Source organism: Lepidochelys olivacea, assembly GCF_965140295.1.
Source record: "Lepidochelys olivacea isolate rLepOli2 genome assembly, chromosome: 6".
In the NCBI taxonomy this organism is placed as follows: Eukaryota; Metazoa; Chordata; order Testudines; family Cheloniidae; genus Lepidochelys; species Lepidochelys olivacea.
Window position 1 is genome coordinate 85,779,194 of NC_140416.1, and position 17,097 is coordinate 85,796,290.

At 48.1% G+C, this 17,097-nt stretch overlaps 1 protein-coding gene across 2 annotated transcripts in view; it reads left to right on the top strand.

Annotated features, from left to right (window-relative positions):
• Nucleotides 1-207: 207 nt before the first annotated feature.
• The window catches only part of VSX2 (visual system homeobox 2), a gene marked incomplete at its 5' end in the record, with an annotated part of 44,506 nt that continues 27,616 nt past the window's right edge, over nucleotides 208-17,097 (top strand). For both annotated transcript variants that reach the window (XM_084629974.1, XM_084629975.1), the window contains 3 exons: nucleotides 208-628; nucleotides 1,906-1,990; nucleotides 6,000-6,123. In XM_084629974.1, the coding sequence (XP_084486100.1) occupies nucleotides 208-628; nucleotides 1,906-1,990; nucleotides 6,000-6,123 (630 nt within the window). The remainder of the gene's footprint in view (nucleotides 629-1,905; nucleotides 1,991-5,999; nucleotides 6,124-17,097) is intronic.

The following is a 17,097-nucleotide window of genomic DNA, read 5'->3' on the forward strand; positions in this document are numbered from 1 at the left end:
CGTGTCCCAGGCCGCCTCCCCCTGGCCCCTCCGCTGCCTGTGCTGGAGCCTGCCGGCTTTTTGGAATTCCTAATCGCGGCTGGCCCCTGTGATTGGCTGCTCGGCTCTGACCCCACTTGGGCTCCAGGCTGGGCGGATAAAAGGGGCCTGAGCCGGGGGCTCCCGAGCATTCCCGGGAGCGGGCACTAGGGACCGGCCGGCCGCAGCATGACGGGCAAAGCGGGGGACGCGCTCGCCCACAGCCTGCCCAGCAAACCCAAACCCGACAGCGCGGCCAGTGCGCCTGGGGCCGGGGCCGCCGCTGGGCCCAAGCCCAGCTCCGGGCCCACCCCGCCCAGGTGCACCGGCTTCGGCATCCAGGAGATCCTGGGGTTGAACAAGGAGCCGCCCTCGCACCCGCGGGCTGCCCTGGACTCCCTGCCCGCCGGGCACCTGCTGGCGGCCCGCTCAGTGCTCAGCCCCGCCGGGGTAGGTGGCGTGAGCATGGGGCTCCTGGGGGCAGGCAGCATCCCCAGCTTCTACACCCAGCCCACCTTCCTGGAGGTGCTGTCCGACCCCCAGAGCGTCCACCTGCAGCCCCTGGCCAGGGCCCCCGGACAGCTGGACACCAGCCAGACGGCCAGCTCAGGTAGGCTCAGGCTGCCGCCCTGGGGCTCCCCGCATAGCCGGGTCCTCTCTCCCCGCGCATCGGAGGAGTTGGAGCCAGGGCGGCAGGGAAGCCCGGGCTGCCCCCTGGGGGGCTTTATGAAAATTCGTTGGGGCGCCAGGAGGATGGGTTCGCGATGGGAAACCCCCGGCCGGCGGGTGCCACAGCGGGGGGCTCGGGGGATGGGGAGCGCCGTCCCCGGGGCTTCCCGGAGCCGGAGGGGAGCCGACCCCCGGGGCGCCGGAGCCTCTAACTCGTTTGCGGGGAATTGGGTGCCTCGCCGTCCGTTTGCTAGACGGCAGGATTCGCCCGGCCGCCTTCTCCGGAGCCCGGGCCCCGGCCGGGCGCGCTTCACCCGCAGCTGCCCGGGGGAAAGTTAGTAAATATCATAATAATTCCCCCCCCACACACACCCACCCCTGCCCGGCGGGGCCGCACAGCGCCGCCCGCCCGCCCGCCTGTAACGCCCGGTCCGCATAGCAAATGCCCAGCGGGCCGAGGGGGCCGATCCCATCCCGCCGCCCCTCGGGAGAGCCCGAGACTGTCCCCGCCCCATGGCAGAACCGATTGTATCGAAATGCGAGTCCCGGCGCCCTGCACCAGCGGCTCCTGGGCGGGGAAGGGAGATCCCGAGCTGCCGGAACGACCCCCGGCCCGGGGGAACGAACAACCACCCGGGGCGGCGAATACAGGGAAGGAGCCGCCGGGCGGCTCCGGGATGCGCCCCGAGCCACGCCGGAAATCGGCCGGCGCCTCCCGGGTGAGCAGGGCGGATTATCCCCCGGAGCCCGAGTTACCCCTGCGGCGGGGTCCTGGGGGAGCGGGCACAGCGCGGGGATTTCCCGCCCTCTCGGGGGTTTTGTTTTAAATGCCGCCAGGAATTAAAAACCAACGAAACTGGGTGCAATCGGGGCACAGGCGCGCAAAGAACCGGCCCCTCGGAGCAAAAGGGGGCCGAGCTCCGAGACTTCCCCCGCCGCGCCCCGGGACAGGGGCTCCAGGAGGGCACTGCCGAGTCCGGCCGACCCGGGGGCTGCCGCGGCGGGATCGCAACGAAATCCCCGCTGAACCAACGAAAAATAAAGCGAAACCCCAGGGAGATGCAAAGCAAGGGCCGTGCCAGCCCCTGGCACCCCGCGCCGGGCAGGGAGCCTCCGGCCCGGCCCGGGGAGGGGGCGCCAGCGCTGGGGGCCTCTGCGGAGCTGGGAGAGGCGAGTCCCCGAGCCCGTCCTCAGTCTGTGCCGCGTTTCTCTTCCCAGACTCCGAGGATGTTTCCTCCAGCGACAGGAAAATGTCCAAATCCTCCTTAAACCAGAGCAAGAAACGCAAGAAGAGACGGCACAGGTAGGAGAGCAGCCCGCTGCCCCCCTCCCCGCCTGCTCAGCTCCCCACCGAGCGAGACCCCGCAGGGCTACCCTGGAGCCCCCCGCACCTTGTGGGCTCGCCTGCCCGCCCGCCCCCAACAGCAGAACCTGCCCCAACCTTGGCTAGTACCTTTAGGCCTCTCGGAGCCTTATTTATTATTTCTATCCCCCAGGCCCTGTCGTGCGGGGGCACTGCACAGAGGCACGGGATGGCGCAGCCCCTGCCCCAAAGATTTTCCAGCCTCGGGCCCCGGTGGTGCAGTTGGGTCTGGGCATGCAGAACCTCGCGCTCATTTGGATCCAGCTGCTGCGCCGGGGCCTGCCTTGAGACAAAATGCACGAATTCGGTGTAACAGGCGATTGAAGGGGCTAGGGAGGAAGGATGAGGGTAACGGCGGTAGGACTGCCTGGTTGCATGGATTTGCTGTACCATTGATGGGTTTCAAATAAAAGGACGTTTGATTAAAAATATAAATAAACATGAATTAATGAGATCGGCAATCCCTAGTAGCCAGCCCAGGATCCAAACTGGGTCTAACCCTACCTTCCACCTCTATTCCACTCCCCTCTCCCTCCCCCTCCTCTGTATAGGTCCACGCACCTTCACATAAGAGCTAATTCAGCCCATAGGAACAGGGGCTCAGGTCTGACAAAGGGCACAGGAGGGAGGAATCTATCTGAAGGGAACGGTCTGCTTTTTGCTCCCCAATCAAAGGAAGCAGGATTTGGGGTTTGATTATGAATCGCAAGAAAATTACCCACAGATGGCATTTGACTTCAGTTAAGATCCATCATATATTTGCTACTAGAGAGGCACTCTGTTGCAAGGGTTGCAGGGAACTGGGGACATATTTTCACATGTGGTGGTTGTGCCCAAGAATTAGATGGTTTGGGAGGAAATTAATAAAGAGATTTATCTTATGACAAAATGCTGGCTTCCTAGAGATCCCCTGACCTGTTTAGTTAATGTTCTAGTGAAGGGTCTGCATCTTAAACAGAACACAAATTGTTCTTTTTATTGTTGGCAGTGAGACTTTGTACTGCACGTTATTGGAAATAAGTGACCCTTCCACCTATACAATTATGATATAGTAAAATATGGATTGTCCTAATAGGAAAGCTTTCACACCAAGTACATAAACAAGAGAAGTGCCAAAAAGAGAGGATAAGTATTAAGAAATTTGGTCATCTTTGCTAGTGGATTAGGAGGAGGGCTCCCCAGCCAGCAAGCCAGAATCTTTAGCCAGGTTCTTTGAATATTAATCTGATCCTGAATAAGTAATCTACAATATAGTATGTTAAAGTTTTATTGTAACTTCGTCATAATAAAAAGCTTGTTTGTTTTATTTTGAAAAGCTACCCTGGGGGATTTATTCCCAACGGCTCTGGATCTTGGAACCTTGAAACCAGGCTACTACTTAACTCAAAAGATGCCTACAATTTTTAGGTGTGTGGGCCCCAGAGACATCAATAGTTTTAAAATATTTCCTAAAGTGACAAGCCATTTATCCAGGGCCACTAGAAATGGGAGTAGTCGGGTTATTAAAACTGGACTCTGCAATGCAGTAGAGCAATTTTAGCATAATGTATTAGGCAAATAGCAGTTTCTATCAATCACTTATTCATTATTAATAAAGTATTGAAGATCTTTAACAAGAGGTAGAACAAGCTGCTAAGGTAGATGAGGGAAGATGACTTGTTTGGTAAGGCACTTGTGTCACAGCTTTGAGATTTCGTTTCCCAGCTCTGCCATAAGACTGATATTTTGCCTCCCTGTGCCTCTATTACCCATCTGTAAAACACAGCTAAAAATCACTGAGCCACATAAACATTAGACGCTACAGTGATGGCTAAAAGTACCTAGCTCGATTCTGGGATTGCCATGGCCAGCGATAGTCAGGACAAAAGGAGGTGGGATGGCCATCTATCAGGGATGGTTTAGGGATAATTAAATCAATCTTACCACAATTCAGGATGGGTGGATTAAAAGATATCCTAGTGAAAGCCTAGCCAGGATGCTGTGCAGGAAGAGACTAAATATCCCAGGATGGGTTAGATTCCCTGCTAGAGGTCCCACCCCAATCCAGGGGGATTGACTAGTGACCTATGTGACATACTTTCAAGTCAAACAATTCTATGGTTACCCCCAGAGTAAATATGGACTCGTTTCCTTTGTGAACTAGATTGGGCTCAAGAATGGGTGAGATCTCAATTAGGACTGGAGTAAGGATCACAATTGGATCAGGACTAGAGATGGATCAGGATACTGGAAACAGGATTTGGATTTATTTATAATTTTCAATTTTGCATAGTAACAAACTTTTCATGTTTAGTTTTTTTTTTTAAAATAAGAAAAGCTTAAAACTGCCAAATCTGTCTGCTGTATCTGGGCTAAGTGACAACTGGAGGAGGGATTATGTATTGTGGTAAAAAGGGCTTGGACTAATCAGATTTTTAAAAAGGGAAAATATAGGATGAATTTCAGGATATATATTCAGCCAGTGAGCTGCACTGGGCTGTGGCATCATCTCCTGATGATGGTAGACACCCCAAACGTGAGGCATTTAAAAACTAGAGAATGTACAATAAGAAATAATCCTGCACTGGGTCCAGAAGAGAGAAACTGGATGAGCTAATAGGTCTTTTTTCATCCTAGTGTCCATGATTCTACAAGAGCAGGAGCAGAATCCTCCTGAACACAGAACAGATTTAGGAGTGAGTTTAAATAAAGATCTGATTGCAGACTGGGTCCCTTGCATTCACAAGCCCCTCTTGTTGTTAATGTTGATCTGGTGGAATCCTTAGGTTTACGAACATTGAAAGGTCATTTTGAGCCTGTGTTTCTGTTTGTGCTATTGGGAAGGTGCAGGATCTTTTGAAATTCTCTAATTTTAGTGAAACATTAAAAAAAAAAACTTTCGGGCACTGTATCTCCGGTCCTATGGTTTGATTGTTTACTTGAAATGCAAGTCAGGTTTAAAAAAAACCCACCCATTAGAATGCTGACTGCTGTGTAGGCTGACCCTGCTTAGAAATTGGAGTTTCAAAGGGTTTGGATAGCCTGAGGTTCAGGGAGGATTTCTGATACCAGGGAGGTGAAGAAGGTCTTGGTACCTTACTTCCCCATTGCTAGAATCTCTTTGCATTCCCCTAGAGTTGTGCTTTCATCTTTCTCAGCTCCCAGCTGCTGCTATCTTTTTAATCCACCCATCCCAAGCTGAGAACTGGGCATACAGATGCAAGCTGGGACAATTGATCATTCAGGGCAGTCAGGAAGGATTTCCAACGATGGGTAATGGGGTAATGCAAATCAGAGGAAGGGAGGGATCCGCTAATGGGAGATGATTTTTTTTTCTGGGTTCCTGTGTAGAAGTTGAGCAAGGGAATTGGCACTGGGTTCATGGTTGGAGGTTGCATGCATGGGGTGAGGAACTGGCTGGTGAAAGTAGTGAGGGCTGTGACAAAACTTTGGGGACTTGCTGAGGGGGAATGGTTTGTTTGTAAACCAGGAGAGACTTGGGAGAGGTGAGATGCTGAGAACAATGTCACTTCTTGTGGGTGCCTCAGTGCAATCTTCTGGAGTGTCTGTGTGGCAAACATAAAGGGGACCATAGTGCCCATAAATCAGGAAGTGGGGTCCTCTTTGAGGGGAAAAAGAGACACTTCAATGTCTTTTGGAAGGAAATAATGTCTGAGATCTAATCTAGAGATTATGGTCATCCTGTGGGGGGAGAGAAACTGGAGGAGAGGCTGCCTAGAGGAGGAAGTGGCTGAAAAGGAAGGTGACTTGTGACTGTATAAGAACACCATGTCCTGGCACTTTCTGGGCTTTCTCTCAGCCAAGGGCTTGACCTTCTGTCCATAGAAAAACAGTAAAACACAATCTACATACGTTATCCAGTTTCTGAGATTTTCCTTTCCCTGTTTCTCTGTCTCTGTGACTGTTCAGCTTTCTCTATATTCTGATCAATGAGTTTTACTCCCCTCAGGACAATCTTCACATCCTACCAACTGGAGGAGCTGGAAAAGGCCTTTAATGAGGCCCACTATCCCGATGTCTATGCCAGAGAGATGCTGGCCATGAAAACGGAACTGCCTGAAGACAGGATACAGGTAATCATACCTCTCTGGGCCCTTAGAGCAGCCCTCTCATCCCTCCCTTCCCAAGCAGCGTTTGCTCTCTCCCTAAGGAGAGGACACGGCAGCTTCCAGCACAGAAATGGTCACATCACACTGAATAAAACTCCACCCCTTGTAACCAAAACCTCTAGGCAGTCATATTTTCTGTGCTTCTTTGCAAACATCTGTTTGGTGTATGTGTGTGGTATGTCTTTGTGGGTGTAGTGTTTTGTGGGTGTGGTTGCACTGTGTGCTGGTGTTAGTGTGTTTGTGTGTGTGTACTATACTGTATTGTACTGGTTTTGTGTGTGTTTTTGTTCTATTAACTTCCATAGCACCTGCCACAAGGTGCCCAGGATAATGGATATATTTTACAATAGGCAGAATAGAAAAATAACCCCAAAATGAGGAGCTGCTGTACTGCAAGAGTCCAAAATGGTCAAAATGACCTGGATAGCCATGCCTTGCAGCTCCCAAGGGTCTGTGTGGACGTGGTTAAAGAGGAAACTCCATAGAGACCAGGTCCTTGAACTGAGAAATCCCTGATCCCAACCCACTACAAATTGAAGCATTGACATGGGGAACAGCCAGTCTCTGTTCTCCTGGAGGCCCACAGGAGGGCTAGATCTCATTGTCTGAGGGTGCATCAGATTGCCTAGTGTAGCCCTGGAAAAGATGGTATTATGAACTCTGGTATGGATGAGTTTCTAAATAAGGCATGTGCCTTTTATGTTCTCTGTCGAACTCTCAAAACAGAGACTTGTGGCTTCCCAGCAAAACCTTTGGGGCTGATTTTCCATTGCACCCCCGCCTTCTTATTTCCCTCCGGCATTATATCCCTGTTAGATGGGGATTCCCTGGATGGCACTGAACTGCCAGAACAGCTCTGTGTGTGTCTATGCCTAGCACAGCCTTTGGCGTAGGGCATGTCAGGGTGGGGAGGGAGGGGGCATGGTTGGAGAATGCTGTTCTCTGGCTATTCTGGGCTGGCAGATGGCCCATAGGGGGCGTTGAGGCCAAAACAGAAGCTAGAGAATCCTTATGACTGCTGCAACTGTCCGAGGCAGTGTAGGACCCTGACAGCCTGGGAATGTGGGGATCACAAAGGTAGCTTAAAGCCACCTCTGCCCCCTGCTCCCGGTTCCTGCACAAAGCGCAGGAACAGAGCAGGAAAGTATGGAGCCCTTTGGCTTCACTGCGTGTGCTGATACAGAATGAAGCTTCTGGGCTTGCAGGGTTGAAACTTGGCCTTATTCCCCTGCATACCTGTGGTAGGTGCTTCTCTAGCTGATGCAGCTCGGTTTCTCTGAAGGGCTTGGCCTGGGTTCCACTTTGTGCCACACTAAACTGCACGTTTTCTTACTGTCCCCACTCATTCCTTCAATTGCCCCCCTCACTCAGATCTGCTCTTTCAGTCTGTGCCTCTTTCAGTGCCTCTTCCCTGCACCCAGGGGACCAACACATCATTATCCAGCTATTTCTTCAGCACTGGTGGACTGCCTGTTCCATGGGCTCACAAGAACCTTAGAGAACTCTTAAGGATATAGTGCTGATGCTGTAAATTACTGAGGTATATACTGGGAGGTGGCGGAGCGAGGAGTGACAGGAGAGGGAGGAATGGAGAGTTTCCCAAACCCAAACAGCTTCATTTTTTTTCTTTGCAACACAAATCTTCCCCCACCAAACGCTGATCAAACATACCATATTGATAAAACCAGATCCCAATCCTTCTATTGTGCTGGCATGACTCCTGGTGACCTCACCACTGGTATCCTAAGCACTGATTTCCAGCAGGCCTGAGATATAAATAATTGGCTCCTTACCTGAAATAGGAATGGCTAGAATAAGGTCTCTTATTCCTTGTATTCCACGTTGGGATTTCACTGTGATGGGTAGGTCTTGATGCTTCTATCAAGAAAGAATTAGATGGACAGCCAGTTAGATACCTCTGGCTTTCTGGGATGTCATCTCTCTGTGAATCAGGGTGTAAGGCCTGTGGGGAGGTAAACATTGCTTGCATTCATCATCTGGAGCCCGATTAGAAAGTCTATTCTTTGATTTCCCACAGATAGGCCTTTACCCTTTGTCTGTCTGGGAAGGAACCTTCGCCATGGACAAAACCAGACTATTGAAATGTAGAGACACCATTTACAAATCATGTCAGGCTGGGATTGACCAATATCTTCACGTGCTGCAGGTCAAGGTTGCATGTGTAATGTCAACATCTGGGTCACTTTTGTGGTGGTGTGAGCCAATGTTTTTGTCTGTCTCATGTAGTAGCTGAATAGCGCTTAACAATTTTCTTTCACCGAATTGCTATTTATATTTTACTCTGTCACTAGCCAGTGAGAAACTGTTTGGCAACTTCTGTGCCGCAACTTGTCATTGTTGTGATCTGCCTACTCAACTGGATCTGGGCTAGACCCATCTAAGTGGGAGCTATAGATGGGCGTAATAAGCATCAGCACCTGTATCACAGGGGAAGTGATCGTTAGTGAAACTGGGATGGTATGGGAAACAGTAGCTTTTCATGGCACTATTGTGTGGGGAACATGAGCATCTCATGCCAGGACAGAGATCACAGAATCACATAAGAGACTTCTGAGAGATACTGAAGGAAAAGAGCAAGCTGTCTCCAAGCAGCCAGTACAGGATTGCTCCTTATTGTATATTTTCTAGTGTTTCCCTGGCTGCTGTTTTGTGTTGTCAGCCTCCCCACATATCGGGAGGATGATGCTAATGCTTGAAAGTGCTCCTTGATATTTAACCTCAATATCACCTTTTTAAACTTTCCAGTTACTCTCTTTTGTACCAGCCTGAATGATCTCTCTCTCTCTCTCTCACCAGCCTTTGATTTACACCCTTTAAATAGTGGTAGACTGTTAACCTGTTCTCCTCTCCCCTCCAACCTCAACTCTCCAACCTTTCATCATTGCTTATCCAAGCTATAATATCTTTTTTTAAATCATCCCTCATAAATCAGTCTCTCCAACCCCTTAATCAATTGGTTGCTCTTCTCTGAACTCCCTCCAATTTGTCAGCCTTTCTAGTAACAGGGGATCAAGAGCCTACTGGAATATACCAAATGAGTTTACACCAGTGCTGTATAGTGAGGGACCGCTATCTTCCCGAGTCTTTCTGCACATCTCTCTCCAAACTAGTGTTGGCCTGGTTTTGATTCCACATCACATTGCAAACTCTGTCTGTCTGGTGGCTGTCCGCTACCGCTCCGAAGTCTCCTTTGGACATTCCTGCTTCCCAGGTTTCCCTCTTCCATTCAGTATTTTTGGTTTCAAATTATTTTTCCACTTAACATATTAGCTATATTTTTTCCTAAACTGAATCTCTCCTTATTCCCTGCCCATGTTTCTAATCTTTCCAGGGCCCTCTATATTTCTCTGTCCTTGTGGGATTTGCAGCTCCTCCCAATTTAGTACCATCTGTGAATTTCATTAACATGCTGTTCACTCCCTCGTCTAGATCATTAATAAAGAAGTTATATAAGACTGACTCCTAATGCCAACCCCTGCACATTCCCACTGGACCCATCTTGCATATTGCCATTCATTACTACCCTTTGTTTTCATGTATGGGTTTAGTTTTTGGAGGTCACAAGCAGAGACCAATATTAAAATACATACAGAAGTAAATGGAAAAACTGAAATAGAGTGGTGTGTAAGAACTTTTCACACAAGCAATACCTGTCGCAAAGCACCATGTGTTCTTAACAGGTATCAAATACTGAAGTTCCTGGTTTTGATACATTATAGTGGACTCAGTATAAATATTCCCAGGTGCCCAGGCAATGAGCTAATATGGATATTAATTCTTTAGGACAGCAAGTTTCCTCATTGCAGGGATTCTCCCATGCTTTTCTGAAGCAGATCCTCATAGAAAGAACATGAGGATTTCCTCACTGGGCAGCATTCAAAAGTCTCCTTTATCAAAAGGAAACCGAGGAACTAGTTTTGCTAGCAGGTTCTTTCTCTCATCTTCTAGTAACTTGCATTGTGACCATTTCACAAAATATTGGGATTAATGTGTAATCCCATCACACATGTTTGAAAGAGCCGACCGCAGAATTGAAGTGACCTTTATCAAAATAAATTGAGGGCACTCTGTATGGGGCTAAGCAGGCTGCTACTGTGCATGCACATGTTTAGTACATACAGGGTGTCTACACTGCAGCTGGAAGCAAGACTCCCAGCATAGGCAGGTAGATTTGCACTATCAGGGCTTCAGCTAGTGCACTGAATGTAGCAGTGTGGATGTTCTAGCTCAGGGTCTCGAGCCCACCTGATCTCCTGGGCTTCAAAGCCCAAGCTCCAGCCTGAGCCAGAATGTCCACACTGCTATTTTTAGCACACTAGCTTAAGCCCCTCTCGTGCAAGTCTGTCTACCCAGGCTGGGAGACTCTACTCCCAGCAATGGTAACGTAAGAGATGCATTAAGAATCTGGCCTCTTCCACAAAATATAGTCACTCTGTCTGCAGGAATCTAATATCCAACTCTACCTATATACTACTTAAGAGGGCAGAACCTGGTCTCTTAGATACATTTAAATTCTGGTTATCTAAAATGTTATATTTTCCAAGCTTGGTAAGCCTCTTGCATTCAAAGTGCTATTGCCCTGTAAAAGTCCAAGTATGGGATTATTGAAATAATGATATATAGGTGTAATTACACTGTTGCTTACTGATCAGAGGAATATATCTGACCAGTCATATAAAGAAATTGAGTACATCTAGTAAGGCCATGTCTGTCTTTTTTTTGGATGGAGAGTAGGATAATCTTCTAGGGGAAATGATCAATTATTACAGAGGGGAGAAGGGAATGGAAAGTATTTAAGAATTCTGGCAACTCTAGTCAGTATAACCTTTGTATGGTGAGTAAACAATGTAATTATATGTGAGCAGGTAAAAATTAGACTGTGTAGGAAAAGAGAGATATTCAAATGGGGTATCTAGGATTTGTGGTTCTATAGGGATCCAGTGCTGTTTGGAAGGGCATAGGCAGTATATGCACCATTCTGATAATGGATCCAACAGTGCTGCTAAACAGTTAAGTTGTGAAACTCCAAACCACCGATGGACTTTTTTTTTTTGGATACAGAATTATAAAGATTTTATCTGTCAAAATACATTTTAATATCACCCTGCAGTTGTTAAAAGACGTTTAACTGAGATTGGGCCTGGAAGAATTGGGAGAAGGTAATTAATCGCAAGGGGATGGAGACAGGAGTTCATACTAATAGTGTTTATTCAGGAAAATAGAGGTTAAGTATATTCTAGTTATGCAAGACAGTTTTCTAAAGTGCAGGACTAAAGGAGGATAATTCAACTTGAAAAGGTCTAAAGAATCTTTGGCTACACAGACTCCAGTACCTAATTCTAATGTTCCAATGTCTAACTGAGTTGGAGCCCATGAGAATGGGCAACAGGGGACCCCTTAGGAGGTGAAACACAGAACCTGGGAGGTGATTGTTATCCCTGATTTTTTTCCCCCCCTGGAAATACAGTTGCTGGAATGAATCCTTTTCAGCTAGGGGAGCCATAATAAAAGAAAACGACAGTGAGAACACATTTAATTTCTTGAAGGCCAAGTTTTTGGACTCATAACTATTGTTAAAGATCATGGCTGTTGAGGTCTGGTACAATTACCTTACCAAAGTAAGGAATTTTGGCCCAGATCTTATCACTCAAGGCTAGAAATGAGGACTGACCACTCAATGCAATCAATGGCCTTTCTGGAATCTAGGGATGGAATTTATTCAGAAATATGCTACCTTAAGGAATATTAATATTATGACATCATCTCTTGCCTGTGTAAGTACCATGTGATTGGTAAAGACCAGACCAGAGAGAAATTCTTCCTGCTTCCTAAAACTTGGATGATTTTATGCTCTTATTGAAGGATAAAATAGGCCAATCTAAGGCACAAACGAATGCAGGTCATGGCTGCACACACAGTTGGAGGTAAACTGCCAGGGCATATGGAGCAGTTTCAGGTATCAGTTAATTGGGAACCAGCATTTTTGTTAAAGAATTGTTTAAAATCAATAGTGTGTTCATCAGGGCTGGGGCCTTTGCCATGAGGTACTTTAGAAATAGCCTGTTTATCTTCTCAACAGATATATCATCTTCCAATAACTCATGGGGCACATCTGGGCAGTGAAATCTCAGATAAGTGTTTGTTAACTTCCTCTCTGTTTTTAGAAGTGTACAGGTGAGATAAAAGTAAGCAGACATATGGATTAGTAACCATATTATTTTGGGTATTTCTTGGGGCACTTGGTGTTTCTCGGCACTTGTGTTTTAATTGGTATGTGAGGAGTTCTCTGCTTTACCACTTGAGTAAAATGCAGTGCCAGAAATGTGCTAGTTGCTTTATGAGCACATAGGAAGATGTGAACCCTGCCCCAAAGAGCTGAGTTAAAACCAGCTGGATTGTGGGGAGGCGAAGGTGATATAGTAGGCAAGAAAAACATGGGGTGTCTGGAATACTTCCTCTTAGTGCCATTCTATTTTTCACTTCTATTATGTAAACTATCCCTGGCTATCTAGCCACTAATAGCTGGTTAGTTTCTTGTAGGCATTGCTGTGGAAGTGAGTCTTGGGAAGGAATTAAATGAGAGGGTTGACCTGCTCGAATGCCATTCCATGTGCTAACAAAAGCATGGGCATGGGCAGCTAAAACGAATTAATATTTTGCAACTCTCCGTTCTCAAGGGCTTTATTAAACTGCAGATGCATTCAATCCACTGACTTCCTTCAGCCACAAATTAATGTTTGGAACTCATTTTTTGTGTGTTTTTTACACCTCATGTTGCTTCTTGTTGTTTGTGGCTCTACCTACTAGATGTTAAGGGCCAACTCAAAGTAGGAGGCAACACATTCACGCTGCCCAAGTTGCAGGGAATGAACTGTGAGTCAGGAGTGACTGTTCCTCCCACATCTCTCCTTGTGCTGAAGGAATAAGTTACTGAGCCCCTTGTTGGGGAGTGGCTTACTCCCACCCACTTTCCTGCAACAGGGAACATTGGGTGCCTAGCTCTTGCTTTCCCCACCACAGTGGAGACCATGGTCTAGGCAAGAGAGTGAGGGAGGTCTCTGCATGGTTGAGTACAGCTGTGACAGTCGGGACATTCAATATTTGTTCCATTATTTTCCTAGAGATAGAAGTTAGGGGTAAAATTTTCAAATCGCCTCAGTCTTGATTTCAGCAATGTCTTTGAAAATGGGACCAAGGTGCTCTTGAAAATTTTACTCTAAATCTCTATGCTAGTAACTGTCATGCTCACTCCTGCCCCTGGCTGAGGAATTTACTTCTCTCTAATCCTCTGATACTTCCCCAACTTTTCATGACCTGAGTTGGGGAAAAAAAATTTGTGGATGGCTCAATATCTTCAATAGTTAATTCTGATCATGCCCTAGGGTGCATGTCAAAGGGACCAGCTGACTGGTATATGTTCAGATTTCCCCTTAGTTGCTTTATTTTTTTTAAAAAAATTCCTCCCTGATTTTGTTGAGTACAAACTTTTTAAAATGCAGTTCACTATCACAGCCATTTGAGCATCATGGTTAATTTCACACACACCCCTCCTCATATCTTAAGGGATGAATTTTTCTATAACGCTTCTCTTTTTCCTGATAGATCTCTAAAAGCTGTCTGATTCTTCTTTGCCAGAATTAATCCATCCTGCCTTTTGAATGCCCTCTCTTCCCCTTGTGATTGGGTGGTGTTGCAGCAGGTTCTAGGGCCTATATATAGATCTAAAAAGCATATTGTCACTCTTGTCCTGCATCCTAACCATTGGGTGCACCAAAACCAGGAGAGAAGTCCTGGTGCAGATGCAAATTACTCTTGTCCTTCCCTGACCTGAAGCCTGTATGAGCCACTGCGTGGGAGAAACTGGAGACTGAGGTGAAGAAGAAACTGCTGCAGTTATGCTCTACAGCAGTGGTACCTTCTGAGGCCTGCTGGAGGCAGTGCGAACAGACAGGCCTCTCCTCCCTCTAATCTGAGCAGTGCTAATGCCGGAAGGGCCTTGCAAACTCTTGCAAACAGATCAAACAAAGCTGGAAGCATTAGCTTAGACCCTGCCATCTGACTTTGGGTATGAGGTGGTCTCTGCTCCCCTGCCATGCAGCCAGCCTGAGAGGGACTCTGTCGGTCCCCAGCTGGGGTGTGATGCTGTGCAGTCTGAACGTAGGCATAGCTGAAGCTGCTGGCTGCTAGCTAATAAAACTTGAAGCTTTATTAAATACCACCTCCTTGATTTGCATGTTTCTTCAAAGCCCCAGCAGGGGAGGGTAAGAGCAGCATAACTGGTTTTGTTGGCTCCCTCTTCATGCCGGTGTGCGGTGCATCAAACACAAACTCCCAGGTGAAGTTTTGTGATGAGGAGCATGACCTCATGGGGGAAAGTGTCTTTCCTGTGACCCAGAAGTGACTGCCTGCTCTCTGGCTGTTGGGGCCCCTGGTGGATGCAACTTGGGAGGGGAGTGTCGGGCACCCAGGGCAGGTGGCAGCCCTTTGCTGGGATAGACCGTGCTCTTCAGCCAAGCCTGAGCCATGGTGCTACACAACTGATCTGACCTATCCATGTTACTGAACTGAGCCCCATTGCCATGCTGCTACTGGAGCATACACATCCTGACAGACCTTGGCCCTGTCATCTACCAGAGAATAAAAGTCTCCATTAGCTATCGGTGCCATGATACAGGGTCTATTTCTTGATCCTGACAGGTCCAATCTGTCACTATTCCTGAGGTAAGGATGTAGCCAGAACTGAGGCCTCGATTCACCAAAGGACCTGCTTAAATGCTTTGCTGACTCAGGGCCTGAATGCAGCGTTCCCGGAGGGCTCATATCTGAGCTGCGGAGAGGACAAATGCTCCCCTCTTTGATCCTAGGGTGAGGTCTTGGCATACGCTGCCCAGCAGTGCATTAGCCTCTTTCCTGGCCATATCGCAGGGCAAGCTCCTGTCTAAACTGTACCTGCTGCACTACACCTAGCCCACCCTGGCCCTTCAGACTTTCTGCACTGTTCTCGCACCCCGGATTCCTCCCTCTAGTGAGTACCTGAGTGGGGGATTACTTTTAGCCAGCTAGGTTAGCTCTGTTTAGGTCAAGCTGAATCAAATTTTGCTGTTTCCTGCCTGTATTTCTAATCTCTGTTGGTCCCTTTGTATTTTTGTCCTGCCTGATGGGGGTGTGGCTCCTCCCACTTCAGGAGCAGCTGAGAATGTTGTCAAAATGCTCCTGAATTGGCCCCACTCTCTGTTACTGGAGTGCTCCTGTTGATTTATTTATATTACAGCAACATGAAGCAGCCCCTGTTGCAGTATCCCCATGCCAGTGCTGTACACACACAGGGCGAGAACCAGTCTCTGCCTGGAAGATCTTACAGTCTACACAGCCAAGACACACGAATGGATCACAGTCTGGAAATGCCAAAGTCAAGCTTGTACATGCAGGCCTGGGTTTGCCGCCTTGTGTGTATAGCCACTCATGGTGGGCCCGATTCTCCTCTTACGCCGGGGTAACACCAGTGCTTTCAGGGGAGCTGCCTCTCATTTGCAGCAATGGGGCCAGTTCTTAATTACATAGCCATGTACTATTTCTCAAACACCATGCAAATGACAATTGTTCTTCACCCTTAAGATACTGTCTGTGTGTAGCATCCTGTAGTCCTGCACATTGAGCTGTGAAGGCCAGCTGGAGTCTAGGAGAGGCATATACATAGAAACCACACCTGCTCATTGCACGACAGATTAAGGGCCGATGACTGTAGCTGGCGGCTGAGCAAGGCTGAGAAGAGAAAGGGCTCGTGGCACCTTCTCTTCATTCTTGTGCCCCCACCAGCAGCTGGCTATGATGTGTTTGTAGTGCACAAGGCTCTGCTTCCAATTAGTGTTCCTCTGGGTTCTAGCTACCTGCAAGGCAACGGGATGAGCTGGGGCAGTGGCCAGGGGCAGGAACTGGGCCTATGGGAGCATCTGCTGCATTTTTACCGAGGTTGACGCTACCCCTCTAGTGTGTGTCTGCCTGTAAAAGGTAGAATCTAGCCCCGAGTATACAACTCGGAATGCTAGCGACATTGGCCAGTGCACACTAGCCACCTAAGCTAACATAGCCGTGAACTGCCTCAGCTCCTGAATTCCAGCAGCTCACGGAAGCTACTAGATCGCATGCCCTGATTCTCATGGGTGACTTTAATTTGCCTGATATCTGCTGGGAGAGCAATACAGCGGTGCATAGACAATCCAGGAAGTTTTTGGAAAGCGTAGGGGACAATTTCCTGGCGCAAGTGCTAGAGGAGCCAACTAGGGGGGGCGCTTTTCTTGACCTACTGCTCACAAACCGGGTAGAATTAGTGGGGGAAGCAAAAGTGGATGGGAATCTGGGAGGCAGTGACCATGAGTTGGTTGAGTTCAGGATCCTGATGCAGGGAAGAAAGGTAAGCAGCAGGATACGGACCCTGGACTTCAGGAAAGCAGACTTCGACTCCCTCAGGGAACGGATGGCCAGGATCCCCTGGGGGACTAACTTGAAGGGGAAAGGAGTCCAGGAGAGCTGGCTGTATTTCAAGGAATCCCTGTTGAGGTTACAGGGACAAACCATCCCAATGAGTCGAAAGAATAGTAAATATGGCAGGCGACCAGCTTGGCTTAATGGTGAAATCCTAGCGGATCTTAAACATAAAAAAGAAGCTTACAAGAAGTGGAAGGTTGGACTTATGACCAGGGAAGAGTATAAAAATATTGCTCGGGCATGTAGGAATGATATCAGGAGGGCCAAATCGCACCTGGAGCTGCAGCTAGCCAGAGATGTCAAGAATAACAAGAAGGGTTTCTTCAGGTATGTTGGCAACAAGAAGAAAGCCAAGGAATGTGTGGGCCCCTTACTGAATGAGGGAGGCAACCTAGTGACAGAGGATGTGGAAAAAGCTAATGTACTCAATGC